The sequence below is a fragment of the Homarus americanus genome, unplaced genomic scaffold, assembly GCF_018991925.1.
Source record: "Homarus americanus isolate GMGI-L3 unplaced genomic scaffold, GMGI_Hamer_2.0 scaffold28051, whole genome shotgun sequence".
NCBI classification, from domain to species: domain Eukaryota; kingdom Metazoa; phylum Arthropoda; class Malacostraca; order Decapoda; family Nephropidae; genus Homarus; species Homarus americanus.
In genome coordinates this window covers 346,664-370,085 of record NW_024720144.1, presented here as the reverse complement: position 1 = coordinate 370,085, position 23,422 = coordinate 346,664, and the positions used below count along the sequence as shown (strand labels likewise).

Genomic DNA, 23,422 nt, shown 5'->3' with positions numbered 1-23,422 from the left:
ACAAACACCGAGTCTTGTTGGTTGGTGTGTAAACGAGCGCTTAAGTTCATTGGATCAATTATCTCCTAGTTATGACACTAATAGATGCTATTTCGGAACAATCCCTAACCCATCCTTATAAGGCACGCCGCCATGAAATGTGCCATGAATCATTATTTTTACGAGGGATCTTGAGATAACCTTTATTCATGTGGCGTTTGGCAGCGCGCCATATATCATTCAAGGAAAGTGTCACCTTCTTTGGACGTTATCTCTTATAAGCGAACATAAAGCGCTGACATATTATAATCATGAACACATAACTTAATTACTTCTATATTTTATTACTTTTGTAGTTGATGTGCTCGGGCAAAGAGTAGTTCAGACATTTGCATCTGGCAGTAGTGTGCATCAGTTCTGAGGGAGGGAGACCAAAGTGTCGTATCTCCACCAACGCCGCCGCCACTTGAAGTTTTCTGGCAACACTTCGGGGGCAATGTGGCGTCCGCCATATGCCCATAATTTAATAAACTTTTCCTGGCGCAGTTTATGATCCGATAGACTCATGTACCTGCTGTTGAAACTCCACTCATCACACTGGAAGTTGTTGACACGACTATCATACTGTAGATATTTAACAAATCAATGCATACACACACACATACAGTACACGTGATAGTTTGTATTTCTGTAATTTGTTTTCTCTATAAGGGGGAGATAATGGTTTTCTTGGGTTTCTTCTCTCTTATAAGCAACAATAAATCGTCGCCTTCGAATTATTTGCCACTTCGCAGACGTGTATCGTGACGGGTGTGCTGCAGTACGTACTCATCCCTCTTTATTTAGTATTTATTTTGGCGTCTTTAAGGACTTTTTGAGGTAATGTTTAGACCAGTTGAGGTATACCTTGCTGTGAGCCCATTACACTGACACCATTTTACGTAATGAAGAATCAACAAAATGCACAAGTTGTTTTTTTTGGCTCAATATTATTGTTCCAAGTGGGACCGAATGCGAGACATGTAATTGCTTGCCAATGTTGATCTCCAACTTTATATTGTAACGGAAATAATCGAAAGACTGATAAACTAGACATGTTTATTATTAGTGTTGTCACCTTTTATCTTTTAGAAGGTGATAATAGAATATATTATTAACTCTCAGCTTGTCAGCACGAAGTACACAAGACATTGTACAGGTCGTCGTCGCCATCGTTATGAAATTGTTCACATTTTGACATATAAACTGCAGGTGTCCATTGGCAGAAGGAAGCCGTCAGAGTGATTGATTTGTTGACCATTGAGAGACGAGTTTTCACAATAAAACGGCCCACAAAAGCGAAGATTTATAATATATGATCGAAACAAATTAGAAGTTTCATTCAAGTGCTCCTTGATATTAAGTTTTTTCATTTGAAGTATTTAATGTCATATTTCCGTATAACCTGATCCATTTTTATTTGAAGTGTAGCATCATCGTGTATCAGTGTTGACGCGGTTATTCCCGTGTGGGAATGTTTGTATATTTACAAACAGATCTCAATTGTTTCTCTATAACTTGGACAACGCAACTTACATATCGTTTTTTACTTGATTTTTTTATTTATGGTTCTATATTATTATTATTATTATTATTTTATTTAAATTCTTCATAATTTTTACTAATTATTACTATATTTTCGCCCCCAGACCCTGAAGTGGGTCAGTGACCTGTGCCCGGGTGCCCCGTATAAAAAAAAAAAAAAAATTATATATATATATATATATATATATATATATATATATATATATATATATATATATATATATATATATATATATATATATATATATATATATATCCTGGACTGCAAACACTGGACGGCCTGAATAACCATAAATAAACTGGACTGTTTGACCATTGAGACTCCTGAACAAATGGGTGTTGGAATAATGTGTTATTGGAACAATGATTTATGGGAACTATATTATGTTGAAAGAACGGGTTATAGGCAGATTAGACTGTCAATTGGTAATACTATTTATCAGAATAATGAACTTTAGGAACAAAACATAGTGAGAACAGTGGAATGATCCCAATATTTCTTAACTACCTATATATACTATATATTAAGTTTAGCTTTGGGATGAAATATTCACCAATACCGATATACATTTCCTTGTTTTCTAATCAATGTATTGCAATATTTCTTCTATTTTGATATTTTGTTTCGCTTTTCGCCCCAGCGTTCGTAACAGATTTACTTAAACTTGTTCCGCTATTTTAATTTTTCCCGTGACTTTTGAACATTTCTCGGTACTTTAAACTTAGTTAAAGGAAGAGAAATAATAGAAAACAAATATCTACTAACTGATGGAGTAGGGAATATTATAATTAATAAAAGCAATTCGGCAATACTCAAAGGAAAAATAGTTTGGAAAGAGTAATCTTGTTGATGTTCCTGGGCAAAGAGTAGATGTATTGGCACAATGTACAGTGTATATTGATTCATATGTATATAGAATTGTTGATACTGTATATGGATGCTTAAATAAACATACACATGAGTAAGGTTTGAAGAGGCACTGACGTCCCTGGATAAGATATAGGCTCACATAACCCACCCTTGCGCATGTATAATGATGTATGGACAAATCATTCATGAAGTGAAAGGCAACATTTAAAGGCAAGAATTAGGTTGGCAGGCGGCCGCTCGTACGTTTTGTTTACATTGCCTCACATTCCGGGGGTGAGCCAACATGGCGGACGGCCTCACGCCAATACTCTCCACAGCCAAGAATTCCTATGCAGCACCGTCTCACCGCCAGCGACGCTTTTTTATCTGGAATTTCCACACCAATTTTGTGATCTTACGATGGGCAAACTTCGTCCGCGACCGATACCCACTTTTACTCCCAGCTGCGTGGTTGATCATGCATTACAGGAGGATCTAAATAAACTGCAGGGGTGGTCTGAAAAATGGCAAATGAAATTCAACACCAGCAAGTGCAGCGTACTTAATATTGGAAGAACAAATACTGTCAATGTATACAGCCTTAAGAACATCAACCTAGAGAAGTCGACTTGTGAATGAGACCTAGGGGTACTTGTAAGCCCGGACCTACGGCCTAGAAAACAGTGCGTTAATGTTCGAAATAAGGCAAACAGAATATTGGGTTTTATATCTAGAAGTGTAAGTAATAAGAGTGCAGAGGTCTTACTGCAACTATATCTTGCGCTAGTCAGGCCGCACCTCGATTATGCAGTTCAGTTCTGGTGCCCTTATTATAGAATGGATATCAATTCACTAGAGTCGGTGCAGCGAAAAATGACGAATGATTCAGGGACTTAGAAACCTTCTATATCAGGATAGGTTAAAGAAACTAAACTTGCATTCCCTAGAAAGACGAAGAGTGCGGGGAGATATGATAGAAGTATTAAAGTGGGTGAAAGGAATCAATAAAGGTGATATAGATAAAGTTCTTATAATATCCGAGCAGGATAGGATTCAAGTTGGATAAGTTTAGGTTTAGGAGGGATATAGGAAGGAACTGGTTCACAAATAGGGTGGTGGACGAGTGGAACAAGCTTAGCAACTTTGTAGTAAGTGCTGGAACGCTGGAAAGTTTCAAAGGGAGGCTGGATAGATTCATGGATGATAGAGAGTGGTAGTAACTCTCGACAGGAGCTGCCATGCACAGGCCAACCGGCCTATTGCAGACTCCTTATTTGCTTATATTCTTATGTCACACCAAGACTCACTGCTAATTTTTTGTTACGCTTTTCAAGTGTGTGGTCTAATTGAGTGCATGACATGTAATTGCACAAGTACAGTATTCATAAAACTGGATTCTTAAACCACTTGCATTTAACTTAGGTAACCCTATATATAATTCATATGAAAATGGCCAAAATATTGATAAGAACATTCTTATGTTCTTATATAATTCATATGAAAATGGCCAAAATATTGATATTTCCGGTCTAGTAGGAAAAAGCTGAGGAAAAAAGTTACATGTCAACAAAGAACTTATATACCTTTATATGTTTAACACTCCGAGGATGTTAAAATACATTGTACGGTATCGTGACGGGACTAGGAGTGTCTGAAGTGTTTTGGGCGTTAAGGAATGCGAGGCTGGTCGTGATGAGTCACTGCAGTACTATGCTGTGGCACGTGTGGCCGCGTTCACGTGTGTCGCCATACCTATGGTTCACCCCTTAACCCCATTTCTCCAAGTTTTGTAAACACTGGCTTAGGCCTCTCGTCTTGTTGCTCTTTATATCGTAAATTCACGCTCTTAAGTGCATTGTTTCTAATTATAGTTCTTAAGTAATTACCAGTGCAATAAACATAATTGCCAACTAGACATAATCCTGAAAGCTCTGTCCTCTTGTTCAACCTTATTACTGTACAACCCAGGTTGTACTGCTCCCCCATTATACGTAGGTTTTTAAATTCCACTCTAATTTATATATATATATATATATATATATATATATATATATATATATATATATATATATATATATATATATATATATATGTGTGTGTGTGTGTGTGTGTGTTTGTATAAATAAATAAATAAACAAAATAATACTAAAAAAAATAAAAAAAAAATAATAAATAGTAAAATAAATAAATATTGAAGTGATAACCGTGGTAACACTATGAGATGTACTTATTACTACCATGCTATTGTACTATTCCAGATGATACCAAATGTTACATAATACTTCCTTGAGATAAATGTATAGTATATATCAGGTGCCTCAAAGAGAGCTCAGGTACTCAACTGGCTCAGCCATGTTAATATTGTTATTATTATCCACTCCGTATCTGTGTTTTTTCTGCTAAATAAACTTTCAATTCAATTCAATTCAATATTCTTAACCTGAGTATACTTACTATTCAGATTTAGACATTCAGATGCATCATATGATAGTCCCACAAAGATCATACCTTTGTGACGTAACTACAACTTTCAAAACTTACTATAATACTGTGTTTCGTACGGGAATGATAATGAAGGCAAAAGATAAAATTTAGAGGAAATATTCTTATACGGGCTGCCTTTCCAGAATTAGAAACGGTTGCCACGTTCTCAGAAGACATTTTTGATGAGTCATTACTTTATACCTTGAATAAGTACCAGAAGAGGAACCTATCAGCTGACCGATCAAAATTCCGTAAGGTGACATCATCAAAGCTACATAAGCCAGGTCCTGCACACGTGACCTCCGATTACTTGGCAAGTTGCGTATCAAGTGGCCATCAAAACGCCGGAATTCACTTTAACTTATGCGCCCTTTAAACATTAAAATTACTTTTACTACTAAAAACTTCCCTCAGCCTTGAACACTGTGTGAAGACCAGCAGCAACACAAGCCGAAATAAATTCTATTAACTCACCAACTCTAACGGAAACAGATGACTGAGGCGATAATTATATACAGTATATATAATACCTCTTTGTTAATGAATGAAAAGAAAAGTTTGTAAATATAATGTGTATATACCAACACCAGGTGGGTTTGGTGGCAGGCGCAGCTAACTCGCCAACTCCTGCCTCGCTGTGTAACTTAACTACACCAGATAAAAGTGGCTCTCAAGTCTAACAGTGGGTTTGGTCAGCGTTACTGCTTGAACAGGATTTAAGGCCTTCAGGCATCCCACCTTGTGTCTCTTGAGCTATAAAATTTTGTTTCAACATTACAAGTTCATGTCCAGCCATTATCAACACAGCGCTGGGTGTGGCCTCCTTCTCGAGGGTAAATTGATTATGAAACCCCAACGTGACTCAAACCATTTTGGCAAACTATCCTTAAGAGCAACAAGGTTTCCTTTAGATAGGTCACCCACACAAGTGGTCTCCAAACCAAACAGCGCTTAACCTTTAAGATAGATAAAATGATCGGTAAATATTTTTGTAGTGAAAGCATCACTCAAGTTCACATTGGTTCAGATTTTACAATGACAGTGCAGGTAAAAAATTATAAACATTAAGTCTGTTCATCAAAGTATAGCCTGAGAAAGTCCACTGGAGTCCTGCAAGGCTCGTGTGTTCCTCTGCAATATCACATCCTGAATCTGAGTCTTTAACCTTTCTGATTAGGGACACCGAGTTACGGCTAGACAGCGCTTGTGAGTGAAAATAAAACTTACTTAGCTCCAGTAAAATTACATACAAAACATGATTACAGGTTCAGGTGTTGACGTATATTACAGAAACTTACAGTGGCCTCATAAAGGTATTAATGTTACCTAATTATTATAGAAATGCATTTAAATTATACCACACCTGAAAATAATTTACAAATACAGTACTAGCAAGCATCACTTACGATAACTTCGAACACAAACTACTTACTGTACACAGCTAATTATATTTTTTTACACTATACGAAAATGTTAAGATTGCTCAGGTGTGTGTGTGTGTGTGTGTGTGTGTGTGTGTGTGTGTGTGTGTGTGTGTGTGTGTGTGTGTGTGTTTATTGCCTCGCGAACACCGTGGCACCTGACAGGCACATTGAGGGCGTCTTGGTCTTGGCTGATGTCATGTTCACCAGCCAGGTGTCAAGGGTTGTGGCCGCCTTTCTTGTTATCACGGCGGAGTGTCAATAAACATCCTTACTGGCAGATCTGCCCGACCCAAACTAACCTAACGTAAACTGTCCTAACCTAAAGTAAACTGCCCTAACCTAACGTAAACTGTCCTAACCTAACGTAAACTGTCCTAACCTAACGTAAACTGCCCTAACCTAACGTAAACTGCCCTAACCTAACGTAAACTGTCCTAATCTAAACCCAACCTAACTTAAACTACTCTACCCTAACGTAATCTGACCTAAAGTAAACTAACCTAACCAACATAAACTATCCTAATCTGACCTAACGTAAACTAACCTAATCTGACCTAACGTAAACTAACCTAATCAAACCTAATTAAGCTAACAAACTATATGAATTTAAACTAATCAAATCAAACCAAAAAATAACCTAACCTAACCATACGTAAAGTAACTTAATTTAATGTGAAGTCTGTAACAAATGAAAGGAACTCGATCTAAAGTAATCTTACCTAGCTTAGACTAATTTAACTCTGCCTAACTTTCTGGTTCAATCTCTACGATGACCCAATAAAACTTACTTTCTTTCCACCAAACTCTTACTTTCTGTCCACTAAAATCTACTTTTTGCCCAGTAAATTACTTTCTCTCCACTAAAACCTACTTTCTTCCCATTAAAAAAAAAATACTCTCTACCCACTGAAACTTACTTTCTTTCCACCAAACTCTTACTTTCTGTCCACTAAAATCTACTTTTTGCCCCACTAAACTCTTCTCTTTGTCCTCTAAAACCCACTTGAGATCTGAACGTCGCTAACCTTAACATATAGGTCATGCCCCAATCTACCTGAACCATGTTGGGGAGGAGACGGCTACCAGGTCACGGCCGCTCAATATACACCGGTACACATTTGCCATCTGACGTAGCGATAATACCTGTAGTCTAAAAGGCTCTCAGAGGATTGTACGAGGAATAAATCTCCCTTAAGTCGTAAGTAAAGTCGTAGGAATAAATCTCCCTTAAGTCGTAAGTAAAGTCGTAGGAATAAATCTCCCTTAAGTCGTAAGTAAAGTCGTAGGAATAAACCTCCCTTAAGTCGTAAGTAAAGTCGTAGGAATAAATCTCCCTTAAGTCGTAAGTAAAATCGTAGGAATAAATCTCCCTTAAATCGTAAGTAAAGTCGTAGGAATAAATCTCCCTTAAGTCGTAAGTAAAGTCGTAGGAATAAATCTCCCCTAAGTCGTAAGTAAAGTCGTAGGAATAAATCTTCCTTAAGTCGCAAGTAAAGTCGTAGGAATAAATCTCCCTTAAGTAGTAAGTAAAGTCGTAGGAATAAATCTCCCTTAAGTCGTAAGTAAAGTCGTAGGAATAAATCTCCCTTAAGTCGTAAGTAAAATCGTAGGAATAAATCTCCCTTAAGTCGTAAGTAAAGTCGTAGGAATAAATCTCCCTTAAGTCGTAAGTAAAGTCGTAGGAATAAATCTCCCTTAAGTCGTAAGTAAAGTCGTAGGAATAAATCTCCCTTAAGTCGTAAGTAAAGTCGTAGGATACCCCCGAATATTTGACGTGTAGTGAAATAGCACCGAGACTCTATACCGTGTTCCCTTGGCATCAATTCGGAGACAAAAATAAAATACGGGAGATTTGTTAAAGACTTTTATTCCGTTGCTTTTGTTTCTTAATTGGTATTAAGTGAAAATATCTTCTGAAAGTCAATTCTTATGTTATTTTCGATGTTGTCTGCACCCAAAATTCCAATATGGCTGCTTTTGCTAAATGACAAAATATTCAAAATAATGAAATGATCATAACTTGAGGACTAGAAGGGGCACAATGGCAACTTGGTAAGAAATCAGATTGGGTCTTCCTTAAACTCATAGATCCGGCTAAACTACCTTATATAATAATAATGAAAACTATTTCAGGGTAAACCCCCTAAGTAAATATACAGTTGCTATCAACCAATGCTCCCGTATCAGAAGTCGTGTAGGCAAGTTTATCTCCAGACTTGAGGTTAGTAGGACAGGGTTTCTTCCTGTCATTCCTTCACCAGTCACAGACCATCCCAAGGTGCACAAAGATCTGACATATTTTCAAGGTATATGATGGTATTTGGACCAGGCAACAATTCCTGTTTTCTATGATGAGGAGTTTTTCACACAGTGGCTGACATTGTCATGTCCCAACCAACCAAATTCCATTATTTTGCCTTATGTTGAGGATGTTCCACGTGGTGAAGGTGCTGCTTTGTTGTACTGGGAGGAACATCAGTGGGAGTAGCATGGAGGAGGCCCTCATCAAAGTCAGGGTTTGGGGGGAAATACACTCTTCAGTCTGTTGGCTGGTGGCCACAACATTTGAGTATTACGAGGAATTTGTCTGAGGTATTGGATACACTGACCTGGAGAGCGTTCTGGCAATCAAATGACACGGCACAACTCTTTGTAGCATCTGTGGTAGAATTAAAAGGTGTGTTGGTGGAAAAGCAAAACAGAGACTCGCGTACTAGCAAGTGTTCGCCGGGGTTCTCAACGAATCTAATGACATAAGAGATGTTTCAGTTGTGCCGTATCTGGGGAGTGTTTCAGTGGCTCCTGGGTCACATGAAAAATCTCACTGCGGCTGATCGTGTGAGCAGCTGGATGCTGCACGTACAGTTTCTGGTGTCGACTTTTCCGTGAGTATATTCCGAGAAATTGACGCCAATTACCTCCAGTATGGGTCAAGGTATCTCAAGATAATTAAAGTGCTCGAGGCTGAGAAACCTGAAATGTACAGAAGTTTCATGAATGGTCAGTTTGAGGTGAAGGGCAGGTGTGGCAGCTTCAGTGCTGACTCCAGACATGAAGCTGAAGCAGTCAATCCAGCGTGCCTCTATAATTCAGGGTGGAATCGCTGGACAGACGCGCAACTCAGAGATAGTTATCAAATGACAGTTACTCTTGCATAAAGTTCTCGGCATCTCCAATTATTTTCGTCCTCTCACAAATGACTAGTTCATGGAGATGGAGCCGGCAATCCACCACGACCTGAACGGAAGGAAAGGATAGCTGTTTGATTGCAATGCTAATTAGCTAATTGATTGTGTGCAAGCTCGCGATAATCTGTTCCTCATTCCTATCCCGGTGTCTCCAAGCATTCAGTTAATGATGTGACCATATATCGGCTACTTTGAGTAGGGAAAATGGTGAGAAGGCGTACTGAAACTTCAGACTCCAGTGTTATGTTGACAAGACCAAGAAGCTTACTGTTACCATCTCCAAACAGAACCTTACGAGATTCGATGCCCCTGGCCCATCGAGATCCGCCTTCTCTACCGAAGATATTGCTTCAGACCAGCGTGACATTGAAATCACCCCCAAAGCATGGAATGTCACTCATTGCATTTTATCCATGACCTTCCTAACATCCCTTTCTTTGATGGTGATTTGCCCAGAAACTCCCCCACCCCTCACAAAAAATCCTAATTTCAGAGTCGGAAGACCTCTCCAGGAGGGAGACTTCTGATTCCAGAAGTCACTGCATAAAACGATCACCATCCTTGATTTTGTCGAAAATCTGTCAAATCCCAGATTTATCCTCGTTTAGTAATATTGGCGAGGCCATAAAATCTGTACTGCCAGCTGCACGAGGTGATTGTCCAGAGGAAGAAACTCATATCATCTTTGACAGCTACAATAAGCTGTCAATAAAAAGTGAGAGAGCATATCGGTCGGGTTGACACAACTAGCTCAGTTGACCAGGTCGTGATGGAGGAAACTATCCCATTACCTCAACTGATAAATAGATTCTGGACCTCGTCTAACTACAAACTGAACCTGCAGCTGCTTGCAACATGACACTGTAGTGCATAATGTCAAGGAAACAGCATTGGTACAGATTGGCATGCTCATAAATGTTGAAGCCCTTCCAGCACGCCTCAAAGAGCAGCATGGAATCCATACTGTTTACGCTCATTGACTGAATAACCGATGTATTTCATAAGGGTTTTATAGATGTCATAGACTACATTATATGTATAGCCATAGTTATGAACTTATTATTGTATGAAGATGGTTGTATTCAATGTATGTTCATTATATTCATCCCAATAAAGAATATAATAACTATTACGGTACTTAATTTGATTATTCTTATGATTTTTCATAATTTTGAGATTGATTTTTCACTTGTCACCTTCACACGATTACACCGAGGATTCAAAAATATTCAAAGTTCACTTAAATTCTCTATTAATACCAAAAACACTAACACAAGAAAGGTCGACAATCTTTTACATAACTACTGAACACCGTGAGTTTTCAACTGTCACCATCCACAAGTCACATTGAGGAATCATAAAAAATAAAAGTTAACTTATATGCTCTATTAATGACACGATCACAAAAGAGGTCAACAATCTTATACATAGCAAAAAAAACTTATTTCATTTGTAATTATGATGTTTATAATTAGTCATTACTCTCTTAAAGTCTAAATCCTGGGGCGAGAGCGATTGTATGGTGTACAGTCCTTACTCCAGTCCGTTCAATACCGACCTGATCAACGGCAATCACAAGACTATCATGGCAGGACACTTTCGCAAACAGTTCTATACAACATCAAATACGATAATCAGTGAAAAACAAGTAGTCAGGGAATATCTGGTTAGGAAGCTATACTCTCAACTTTTGGATGACCCCCACCGAAAGGCGACATTTGGCATCAATTTAGTTGGTCAACACGATAATGGGATGGCGCTACTGTCGCTCCGAGTCCTATCCTGCTCGGATATTATAAGAACTTAATCTATATCCCCTTTATTGATTCCTTTCACCCACTTAAATACTTCTATCATATCTCCCCGCACTCTTCGTCTTTCTAGGGAATGCAAGTTGAGTTTCTTTAACCTATCCTGATATGGAAGGTTCCCTGAATCATTTTCGTCATTCTTCGCTGCACCGACTCTAGTGAATTGATATCCATTCTATAATAAGGGCACCAGAACTGAACCGCATAATCGAGGTGCGGCCTGACTAGCGCAAGATATAGTTGCAATAAGACCTCTGCACTCTTGTTACTTACACTTCTAGATATAAAACCCAATACTGTTAGTGTGTACATATTCTAAACAATTAAGAATATTTCTGTGAAAAATGTCACAAGAAATATGTATGTAAAAAATAATCTATAGCATAAATATTGCATTTTCTTAAGGTTATCCTGATATCCATTTTTTCCTTAATTTCATCTGTTGTCCACCTCTTTTCCTCTTAGTTTATTTTTTATTCAATTCAATTTTCAATTTTAATTGTTTATTCCTTGATAGAGGAAGCGGTATCCTAGTGCTGTCACTAGGTACTCTTTTGTATTCAATAATATTTTCTCCACTTTCTACTGTTATATCCTTAAATTTGCTCCACTGATGTTCAATTTCCTGATCTTCAAATCCTTCCTCCAAAAGTTAAGCATATGCATTCTGTGTTTCTATTTTAAATTGCTCAATTGCATGTTTTTAAATTAGCTAACTCATCTATTTTTCTTTGACCTACTCTTCTCTGATTTCCTTAGTTTAAGTCCAACTACAGAAAACTGGAAAATGGTCAGAATCAATATCTAGCAATGTTGTTCATGCTGTTTTGCGGTGAATTCCAAGTATACAGTAGTCTTGGATGATGTTGAAATCACGTCTTTTTTCTTTACAAATTTGGATCAACCTCTCCCTCTCACATTTCTTAAACCTAATCCATGAGAGCCAGGCGACTCCTATAGTTCACCTATAGTTACAAATATTAGTTATATCTAACAATACCCGTTTAAAAAAATGAATGAGATTGTAGTGGATTTCTCCCCTACAAACGCTGTTTGTCGCTGAGTAGCCGACCCCACCAATTCCCCAGTGTATGCCTCGTGGTCTTGGTCAACCAGCGCCGCCATACATCACGGAGCGGGGGTCAACTACTAAGCCACGCCTACCCTCCGCTATTTAAGACCTGACCTCGTGGTGATCTCTCTTTTTCTACCTACACCAACCAGCCAGCAACACCACCTATCCTCCTCCGCTGATGCCTGGCGGCCCTCGCTCCTCCTCCGCCTGCCTGGCGGTCCTCTCTCCCGCCGGCGAGCATGGCGACCCACAAGCTGTCCTTCTCTGAGCGTCCTCACCAATCAGCTCTCTCTACATCACGCTTGTAACCATGCTGCCTTCCCAGCACCAAGCTGCATTGTACATCCAATACAACATTTATATAGAGAGCACATTGTGAGTTTCCTTTCTCCATCCCATCCTAACATACTAGAACCCCACAAGATTACTATTTTTGTGTGTAATCATAATTTGAAGAAGTTTATCGTGACAAGTTTTCTATGACTGGTACTCATTTTCTATTACAAACTAAGAATTCTAAAGTTTCCCCCTTGCCGTTCTCTATCCGTCCTCTTTAGGTAAATCGTTATAACAGTAACAGGTATCGCTGTGGTCCAATCCAGGGGCCTCTCTGAAAATAATGGTAATAGGTACCAGTTAAGCTTCCTAACTAGACATTCCTTGCTGGAAGTAGAACAGAGGGTCTTGTGACGTTTACAGGTCACAGATGGCGTTGTGTTCCATGGCGTAGACACTTCATAACAGAAAACGAGAAGTTTTCTGATACGTTACAGCCCGCATTATTTATACTAAATTTGACTTTTTGAAATTGTAATTGTTGGGAGACCTTGCTGCCATATGGCATCACAAAAATTGTGACCACGTCCCATGCTGCTGATCTACTGTCTGCCTCACTTACACAAAATTGCAGGGTCTCAATATTATTGTTTCTCTTACTTTTGATAACCCGACTTACTGTACATACTGTATAACGTTTCTCACTCTTGATGTATTTTTAATTTTTGTATTTATTTATGATTATTATTTTATTTATATATTTTATTATTATTTATTTTTTACTATTTTTTAATTATTATTATTATTATTATTATTATTATTATTATTATTATTATTATATCCCCCCCCTAGGCCCTGATGTAGGTCAGTGACCTGTGCCCGGGTGGGCTAATACCCGTAAAAAAAAAAAAAAAAAAGTCGTGGACAGTCGCGGACAAAAATTCGCTCCCGTGGTGAAACCGAGTCGCAGGAATGAGTATCCAAACTTATTTACGTTGACTGTCTTCTGGTGCAGGTGTGCTGTTTTTTTCTTCATATTTGGGGTCGATGCCGTTTCATTTTGGGAGGGAGCAATCTTTTGGCGCCGACTGTACCCGGTAGAGGACGTGAGTATAACCCGCCACTTCCCGGTACAACCTATCAGATCCCAGTATTAACCAGTACTTATACTCGCAGGGGAAGGTTCGGCACGGTGTACCTGGTGGAGGACAAGGCGACGAGACAAAAGTTCGCGGCCAAGTTCGTCAACACCAAGAGAAACCAAGACCGAACCAACGTAGGGCGGGAGGTTGAAATTATGAAGGCTCTCAACTCAGAGTCTCCCCATCCGAGGCTCATACAGCTCTACGACGCCTACGACATGATCAAGGAGATGTGCCTCGTCCTGGAGATGTGAGTTGAATGATTGAATCTCTGTGTTTCTTGTACGTATGTATGTATGTATGTCACTCATTTTGTGGGTTTTTCGATCTCTTGTATGTGACTCTTATTTTATGTGGATCTTTGGGGTCTCCCTGTAAATGTCTTTTATGTATATTGCATCAAATGTAAACTATATACATATATAGTACCTGTATATAAACAGTACGGACCAATGTTTATGACCACCTATCGTTTTGCTTACAGAGTTGATGGCGGGGAACTGTTCGAACGCGTGATCAACGACGACTTCATCTTGTCTGAGAAGGCCTGCACCGTGTTCATCCGTCAGATCTGTCAGGGCATTGAATTCATCCACTCCAAAAACATCCTGCATCTTGACATGAAGGTACGAATGATTGTCAGTGTCCGTAATATAACCCCATTTCATCATCTTTTTCCACCCAGTAACTCAACATCTTCCCCAGTAACCAGACAGCCCCAGTATTTCCACCAGGCATTTCTCCCAGTAAAGACCAACACCAGTATACCTAGTTGCGGTAGACAAATCTTACCCCCAGATATCCTCATTAACGAAACCACCACCAGTCTTAAGTTTAATCCCAACTTTACCCTTCAGTATTTAAGACAATCCCAAAAACAGTAGCCAGACACCTTGTCAGTTATTTTTACGTTTGTTGTTAACCATCGGTGCTATGTATGATTCTTTTGGAATAATATATCATTTTATTTTAAAGAGAAGATTAATATTTCAAGAAACCCAAAGGTTACAATGTAGATGGTTGTCACGGCCAGTTATAACCTGCAGGACGCACCTCCATCCTAATTGGTATTCTTCTTCTCTTAACTATTTAATCACCAGAGCATTCCTTAATTAATGGCCAGACAAGAAACACCTTACGAGTACACATATGTTTCTACTAAATAAATATTGATTGAGCCACGAGGATAAACGTAACAAAAGGCGAGTGATAGGTTATGTGTACTTATAATCTATTGCGAATAAAAAATACACATAAGAAACATAATAATTGTCTAAATATATACAGAAGTTACAAATTAAACACTTTTGGACACTCCTGCCTACGTGTGAGAAATAGTGGTAAAGACTTGGATCTCTCCCCTCTGCAGCTAACCTAGGAAGAAAAAGTCTAACCTTGCCAACAGTGACCATCAGACAGTAAGAAGTGGAGACTGGTGTCTGGAGAGCGAGGCGCCTGGTTCTGCGACTCCGGGAGGCCGGGCACAGGCTCTATCACAGTAGTCAAATAAACTACCGTAGCTAAACTAAAATAGACATAAAAAATAAGACAGGGTATCAAAATTTTATGTTCAAATTATCAAATTTATTATAATATGTATCTAAGGTAGTTCTGGAAAGTAACAATTCAAAAGAGGTAGATTGCAAGGTGTATGGATTCTCAGCTGAACTTCGTTTTGATCAAACGAGCAAACAAGCTAATGAATAATTCTTGTGTGACCCGTAACCCAGACAGAGGTGTACTGTAATGTGTTAGGATTATTTCCTTCAGCGCCTACCTCAAAATACTACATAATCATGAATGCAATAAACGGACAAGGGACAATGGCAATGATTCATAAAAGGAGTTACACATCATATGCCAGTGTTGGTTAAGCTGGTCATCTGGTATTGAATGAGCTCACACTCGTGCTGTCACAGCTCACTGGCAGATTGTACCAAGAGTTCACAACTCTCACTCCAAAAAAGTTTGCCCTGGCAGTTTTCTTAACATGTGGTTTCTTCGGCATTAAGCTGTGACTCTAGTGAGGTGGGCATTACCAGCCCCAGCCATTAACCCCAAAGTGTGACCAAGGTCTTCGCGTTAATGACCTGGGAGTTGTTGGTATACACATCGTCTTTTTGGCATTTGTAAAAGTACACGAAATGCCACAACTAAAATTTATCTGGGGAGCTAAAAATAAACCCTTGTAGCGAGCAGGTGACTGACCCCAGCTTCTTTCTCAGCCTGAGAACATCTTGTGCTTGTCGCGGGAGGGCAACAGAGTCAAGATCTGCGACTTCGGGCTGGCTCGCCGCTACGACCCGCGCAAGAAGCTGCAGGTACTCTTTGGGACCCCAGAATTCGTCGCCCCGGAGGTGGTCAATTTCGAACCAATCAGCTTCGGCACTGACATGTGGAGCGTCGGCGTCATCTGTTACGTGCTGTAAGTGTATTGTAACGATGTTGTATTATGTAGTGTTGGGATCTTTGTGGTATTATGGTGTTGTCATGTCTGTAGTGATAAAATTATGGTCTTGTAGTGTTATGGTGTATGTTGTACGTGATGTTATGGTGAAGTGATTTAACAGTTATTGTGCGACCTGGAACTGAGTCGTAAGTGCGGAGTTAGTCTAAATTTTAAATTTTTTATCACTCTTAGCCACGTTGATGTGATGACAAAGCGCAGCATATCTCACTTATTACGTCTTAGGTTCGAGTCCTGGCTCTAGCAGACGTACGGTAGATCAAACCCGGGACATTATAAGAGGCACGTGTGTTGTACCTCGGCGAAGATGAGAAGTACAGTATTGGGTGAGAGTGATGAATGTGGACTCAAGCTCCTCACTTGAGTAAACGGGTGTATGTTTGTTTATTATGAGTTCCTGTTGACATAAACCAAGAGATAGTATAAAAGTAATCCACTCCTGCCATATTTTACACGCTGCTTACAAATTCTCTTAACTCTTGGAGGCTGTTCCTTATTAAAAGCTACGTAGCCTATGTTACAGACTCCCTATTGTGTTACAGATTGTATGACAGGTTGTTTGATTTTAATATTAAAGTCTTTTTGGCCTTTGTTCATTCTTTGTGTTACATGCTTTCTGAACTTTGTGTTACAGTTTGTCTATTTTCTATTTTACAGACTACATGGTTCATCATTGTGTTACAGTTTCATCTTTGTTTACAGACTGCTTGATTTTTTTTTTTAGACTGATTTGTGTTACAGGTTGCCCGATCTTTGGGTTACTGTCTTTCATGGTGTTACAGTCTGATCTATGAGTTACACTGATAATTTATAGTGCAGGTTATTTGGTACCCACATTACAACCTTTTTTATATTTATCATTCTAAACTTTGGAATACTGTACATTGTCTGACCTTTCTATTACAGGGTTCGAGTTTTAAGTTACAGGACGTATGAACTTCGTTACAGTCTGTCTAGTCTTTTTGCTACTAGATCTCTGAAATTTATGATACAGCATCTTGATCTTTAAGTTACAGGATATGGTAGTATAATTATATTAAAAAAAATTATTGTGACAGAATGCTGGATAAATTGTTACAGTAGGTCTGATGTTTGTGTTACAGCCTATTTAATTTTCGTGTTACAAGGTTTCTGGTCTTTGTTACAGGATTTTTGAACATGTGGTACAGTGTCTAACCTTTGTTCTAACATGATGCCTTGTCTTTGTTATAGAATATCTGAACTTTTTGTTACATATTGTCTGAATTACTTATTTGTCTTACATGGTTTTTTTCAAAATGTATGTGACCTTTTTGCTACAAGGTTTGAAATCTTTGTGTAACAGTGTGGCCTCTGTTACCAAGTATAGTACAGTATGTGGTCTTATAATATTACAGGGCTGTGTGATCTCCTATAGGCTATGTGGCATTTATTTTACCTGACTGTATGGTCTCTTTTCAGTTGTGTGGTCTTTACTCTATAGTCTGTGTGGTCTCTTGCAGGCTGTCAGGTCTTTCACCATTCATGGGCCACAATTATGTCGAGACTATGACCAATGTCACACACAACAAGTACGACTTTGAGGACGAAGCCTTCAACTATATTTCAGACGAGGCCAAGGAGTTCATCCAGAAGCTGCTGGTGCTGGATAAAAGGTAATGATTCCCCTTCTCTGTCTGACCATAGTACTCTTCCCACTGCTGAAGAATCTTTCTTGGAGTCCCTGGGCAGGGTTTCCACACTAAATGTGAGCTGTCTCACGCACACATTGTTGCTAGTTTTAGAAATGTATAATTTGGTGCTCATTGTGTCAGTAATTATTATTTCGGGTTTAATCTATCAATTTCATGAGCAAAAATGCTTATGTTACAGTTTGCGCCTGACCCCTGCACAGTGTCTTCGTGATGACTGGCTAAAGAAACCTCCCACTTGTATACTCCACCGTAGCCACCCAAAAGAAGAGTCTGAATCTGAGTCAGAATATGATTCTGATTATGAATTAACAGATTCAGATGATTCATGTTTTCATGTAAATTTTGTGAATGAGCAACAACAAAATGAAAAGGAGAGGAAAAAGAAAGAAGAAGAAGAATTCAGGAAACAGGTTGAAGCCAAAAGAATAGAATTAGAAAAACAAGTTGAAGATAGAAAAAAAGAATTGGAGAAAATGGTTGAAGCTAAAAATAGAGAAGAAGAACTACAGCGAACAAAGGCACAACTGAAAGAGTTTGTGGAGAGGTGGAATTCACACCCTAACTCCCCATATCTGGTAGGCACACCCATTCCTCTAGATCTGCAGAAGCTGGTGAAGACAGGAGGCTGGGACTCCAGAGCTTCTTTGACTTCCTTAGGTGTAGCACCACCATCTGATGGTGATGATTTCGCTCATCTTGATGAAGACGGGTTTAACTTTAATGACCTTGATGATGCAACTGGTCGAGGGGTATTGATTAATGATATTGACAATCAGGAGGAGTTTACAATGTATACAATTGAACCACCGCCATCTCTCACCAAGCAGCCATCACCAGAGGAAGTGGCCAAAGAATTAGAAGGCAAACTGACACAACTGCAGCTGAAGGATACAGTGAAGTCAAGCAAGGAGACAGATTTAATAGAAAGTCTCCAAGATCATGTTGTACCCAATATATGTCAAGCCACTATTGTTGACAAGCAAGAGGAAACGATCAAAACAGAGAAAATGCAGAGTAAGATAACAAATAAGAATGATGAAATGAATAAAAGTAAAGAAACAATGGACAGATGTGATGAAAAACAACCTAAAGGTACAAAAATCTTGGAAATAAAGAAAGGTGAACAGAAGAAGGCTAGTGAAACTCAAAATGAAACGAAAGAAGTGCAAGCTAAAGTTATAGACAAACTCCAAAAAATGAGCAATTGTGAAATAGATAAAGACAAGAAGGCATTTGAAGAACAGGAGAAAATGAGAAATGTAAACACAAACCTAGCAAAGGGCAAGGATAACCAGGAGATAAATAATAGTGAAGTTAGTCAGACTGTGAAAGAAAAACTCAAATCTACAGACAGAAAAATGTCCAAGGGATCAAAGTCTAATATTTCAGAAGAGCCGCTAGAGGCAGAACAGATCATCAACGACATACTCAATGTAGATCACAAAGGGGCTTATGAAGAGTATAAGAGGATGGTAAGTGAAGCACAGAAGGTGAAGAAGGATGAGCAAAAATTAGGTGAAAACCTGAAAGAAAATGGAGATAAGGAGCAACATGAGCAGATACCTAACACTGTGCCAAAGACGACCGCCAGCAAGCAAGATAACACTAACAAGAGAGGGGTACACAAGATAATAGTTAATGGTGTACAGAAGAAAACAGAAGAACATAAGAAGAATGAAATTAAAAAGGTGAATTCAACAAATATAATAAAGGATACACAGAGAAGTTTTGCACAAAAACAAAACACTGACAAGAAGGCCAATAATGAGAAGACAGTGAACACTGAAGTAAAGCAGAATGCGGCTGAGAGTTTGAAAACTCAAGAAATTGATAGGGCTGAACACAAAAGACTGTATGAAGAGTATAAGAGAATGATGGAAGAGAAAAATAATTCCAAAGTCAATGAAGCTACTGATAAACAAAATATTGTTGGCAAAGAGACTGTCACTCAGACTGGGGTTTATAATCAAAATAAAAGTAAAGAACCAGAAAAGTTAATTGATGCCACAACAATGATGACAGAGATCCGAAAGATAAATAACCCTGATCAATTACCAAAGGAACCACTAAAAAGACCTGAAATCATTGCTCTCCAGAAAGAGGAGTTGGGAGGAGGAGCATCAAGACCGCGAAAGAAGTCCTTGCCTTATTTAGAACAAGGAGGTGAAGGTAAAGATCAATCCTCAAGAATCATTACCTCTAAGCAAAATGAAGATAAGGAATGCAGCCCTAAAAGCTCTAGAGGAAACACACCCACAAAGCAGCTCAAAAAGCAGCCATCCAGAGATGTGCCTCTTCAAGCCAACATCCTAGAGAAAGATGATCATGGAGGGACACCAGTTCTTCAGATATCTTTGAGAGTTGGTTCTCTGTCTTCTCATGCCAGTGATAATGAAGGTGGAAGACGAGGTTCATTGGATATGCCTGGGAGCCCTACACGTCGAAGCCGCAAAACTTCTCGTGAGGACAGGCCACCCTCCAGAGGATCTGACAGGAGTACCCGAGGAGGAACTCCTCTTGCTAGCAATTATCGCCGACCATCCCGGGATGTTCCACTCAGTCTTGCTCAGATTGAAAGTTTAGCTGCAGCCAGTGACCTAATTAACCCTGACCCAGTGCCTCAAACCCAAGCTTGGCCTGACCTTATTGTTGCAACTAATGGTGAGAATGATGAAGATCTGAATGACTATAAAGATTCGTTGGATGTTCCAGTTGCAACTTTAATGAAGAGTCCAAGTGGGACATTGACGTCAGTACCAGGGGTGACTGTTTCTCAGGCAGATAAGCAGACCAAGGACACTTCACCATCTCCTAATCTAAAACAAGATAACAAAGAGCAAACTACAGCTGAAGATGATTTAGCATATGTGTCAAATAATAAACTAGTGGCTTGGATTTTAGACATTGGCAATAACCAAGTCAAACCTACTCCATCCATCAGTACATCTGACCGTGTGAACCAATGGGAGTCCAGAGATTCCTCCCCAAAGCTGACACCTTCTCCTTCCAGAGATCGATCTCCAAGGCCCAGAGACAGATCCCCATTACCAAATGGTAGAGAGGGAGATAAATCCCCTGCATTAGTACAGCCACAACTACCATTGCAACCCATGTCTCAAGAAGCATCATCAGACAACCTTTGTATCCAAACACCATGGGGGACTCTAAGACGCTCTCCATCCAAAAGTAATTTATCAAAATCTCCTCCTTTTGAGGTATTGGCCACAAAAGTGGGAGATGTAGTAACTAATGGACAGAGTAGTACAGAAATTTTAGCTGCAAAATCAGATGACAGCTTGTCTGTTAGTAGCTCAACTCGGTCTCCTTCTCCAAAAATAAGAGTGCCTCGACTTCAGAAGCAAGAGGCTGTGGAAGTGGCAGCAGATACCTTTGATTCTCAGTCTTGTCCACGGGTGAGTGGTGAAATAACTCCTAGACCTCCAGAAGAGATTAAGGAAACATATAAATATGAGGTAGAAGATATTGATAGAAGAACTGTAGTCAAGAAGGAAGATTACAAGAGTCATACTTTGCCAAGGCCCTCTAAACTTATGAAGCAGAGATCATCTGACTGCTTAAATTCATTTGATAGAAAGAAAGAGGTCAAGAAACCTCCACCTATTGACACCAAGAAAGCCAATGAAGAGAGCAACACTCATAGCCTCAAGAGGAAAAGTAAATTCCCTCCCTCACCAAACCAGAAGAAAAAGATCGGTCCAATGCTCTTCTCTGCTCAGGACCGTATATCCCAATTTGAGCAGAAGCCAGCCTCCAACTACCCACCTCAACGACCTATCACAAGAACCAGAAGTAATGTAGTACTTAACCTATGTTCTGAGAAACAGCCATGTGATGTTAACAAGAATGGCCTTAGTGGAGCCAAGGTGGTCGACAAAACTCAAGTTGGGTACCTAAGGACGAGACTCTTAGACAAGGTGGGCAAGAAAGCAGCCACACTTCCTGAGGAACCTGCCCAGAGTGAAGACCCTATCCACAAGAACACTACTAACAACAGACAAAGCAGTGCTGGTAAGCCAACTTTCCTGCGTTAACATAAGTTCACGTAATTGAATGTCAAATTTTGTCGATATTTAACTTCAAGTGTATATCACATTAATGTGAGTTGTGAGGATGAGTGCTGCACTATGTTGTCACTCTCACACATCTGTATCTTGGGGTAAATCCACCGGAGAGAGCAGTTCATCTCACTATTTGTCATCCATGTATTCTGAGTGTACTATGATCATCCCTGTCCATATTACTGTATCATATTATTCATTATTATTATTATTATAAGAGAACTGCATGTTTTTAACCATGAAGTATCATAAAAAATACCTGATCATTTGCCAAAGTACTGTATTAATTTTTGTTTTCACTAAATGTATTTTCTACATATCTGGTAATTATTTACTTTTAAACATTCATCATCTACACCAGCTGTGACCATAATATTCTGCTTCGATGAATAATATGCTTGCCAGAATAGCTTTCTTAAGAAAGGATTTTTGTTATTATTGCTTCATAAGCATGGTAATTGTCGTTCTTTTTGCATTATTATAAATAAAAGAAAATTATAGAAGCCATATCCTAAAATATTTACCTCATAAAGAAATGTATATAAGAGCAACCCCATAAGAATTGGAAAATTGTCATTGAATATAATACAGATATGAACAGCTGCAATGTCATGACCCAATACCACTACAAATATTCACATGCATTTTGTTCTTACTGCCTGCTTACATCATTGGTTCCAGAGCTGTTTTTCATCACAGTACAGAGTGGACCTCAATTTAGGAGTGGAATTATGTCCACATCCTATACACATTGATTACACCCTATACAATATACCCTGGCTACTCCCTCAGAATCTTCTTATTGACTTTGTCATCAAGGAAGAAGCAAATGCCTCAACTTTGTGGATGTGAACACACACACACACCAGAAGAGAAAACTGCCTATCCCTCGTGTAACAACTAGTGTGAGGACCACTACCACCAGGTTAACCCTTAAGCCCCGGGTTAGGGTGCTGCTGGCAACCCCACCCCCGGGGTTAAATCTTTGAGAAAAAAAATCAACTTTTCCAAAAATATTAAAAATAATAATAAATAAATAAATAAATAAATAAATAAATAAATAAACAAATAAAAAAAATGGTGGGAAAATAGGCGGACGTTCTGGAACGTCACCCGGGGCCTAAGGGATAAGGACTTGATACTTCCCAAAGATAAAACCACAAGAGGAAGTTACTCATCGTATAGGACTGTTATTATACACCGAGTCCTGCTGCTGCTGGTGAATAAACCCTTGGTCACCTGAGACACCTAAGACTAACTTGAACTAAGTTTCAAAGGAATATACAGTATGGTATTGTACAGTATCTCAAAAAACTATCTGCCAGGATGGGTCCGATGACTTCCGAAATGCTATATGCAACTCGTGATGTCCTGGGATGGTTGGTGTGCA

General features: G+C 39.0%; 1 protein-coding gene across 2 annotated transcripts in view; it reads left to right on the top strand.

Moving 5' to 3' along the window:
- Positions 1-22,535, top strand: part of LOC121860407 — a 65,554-nt gene extending 43,019 nt beyond the window's left edge. For both annotated transcript variants that reach the window (XM_042357540.1, XM_042357539.1), the window contains 5 exons: positions 13,848-14,063; positions 14,298-14,439; positions 16,039-16,238; positions 17,762-17,914; positions 18,132-22,535. In XM_042357540.1, coding sequence (XP_042213474.1) covers positions 13,848-14,063; positions 14,298-14,439; positions 16,039-16,238; positions 17,762-17,914; positions 18,132-22,005 — 4,585 coding nt within the window. In that variant the 3' untranslated portion in view covers positions 22,006-22,535. The remainder of the gene's footprint in view (positions 1-13,847; positions 14,064-14,297; positions 14,440-16,038; positions 16,239-17,761; positions 17,915-18,131) is intronic.
- The last annotated feature ends 887 nt before the right edge of the window (positions 22,536-23,422 follow it).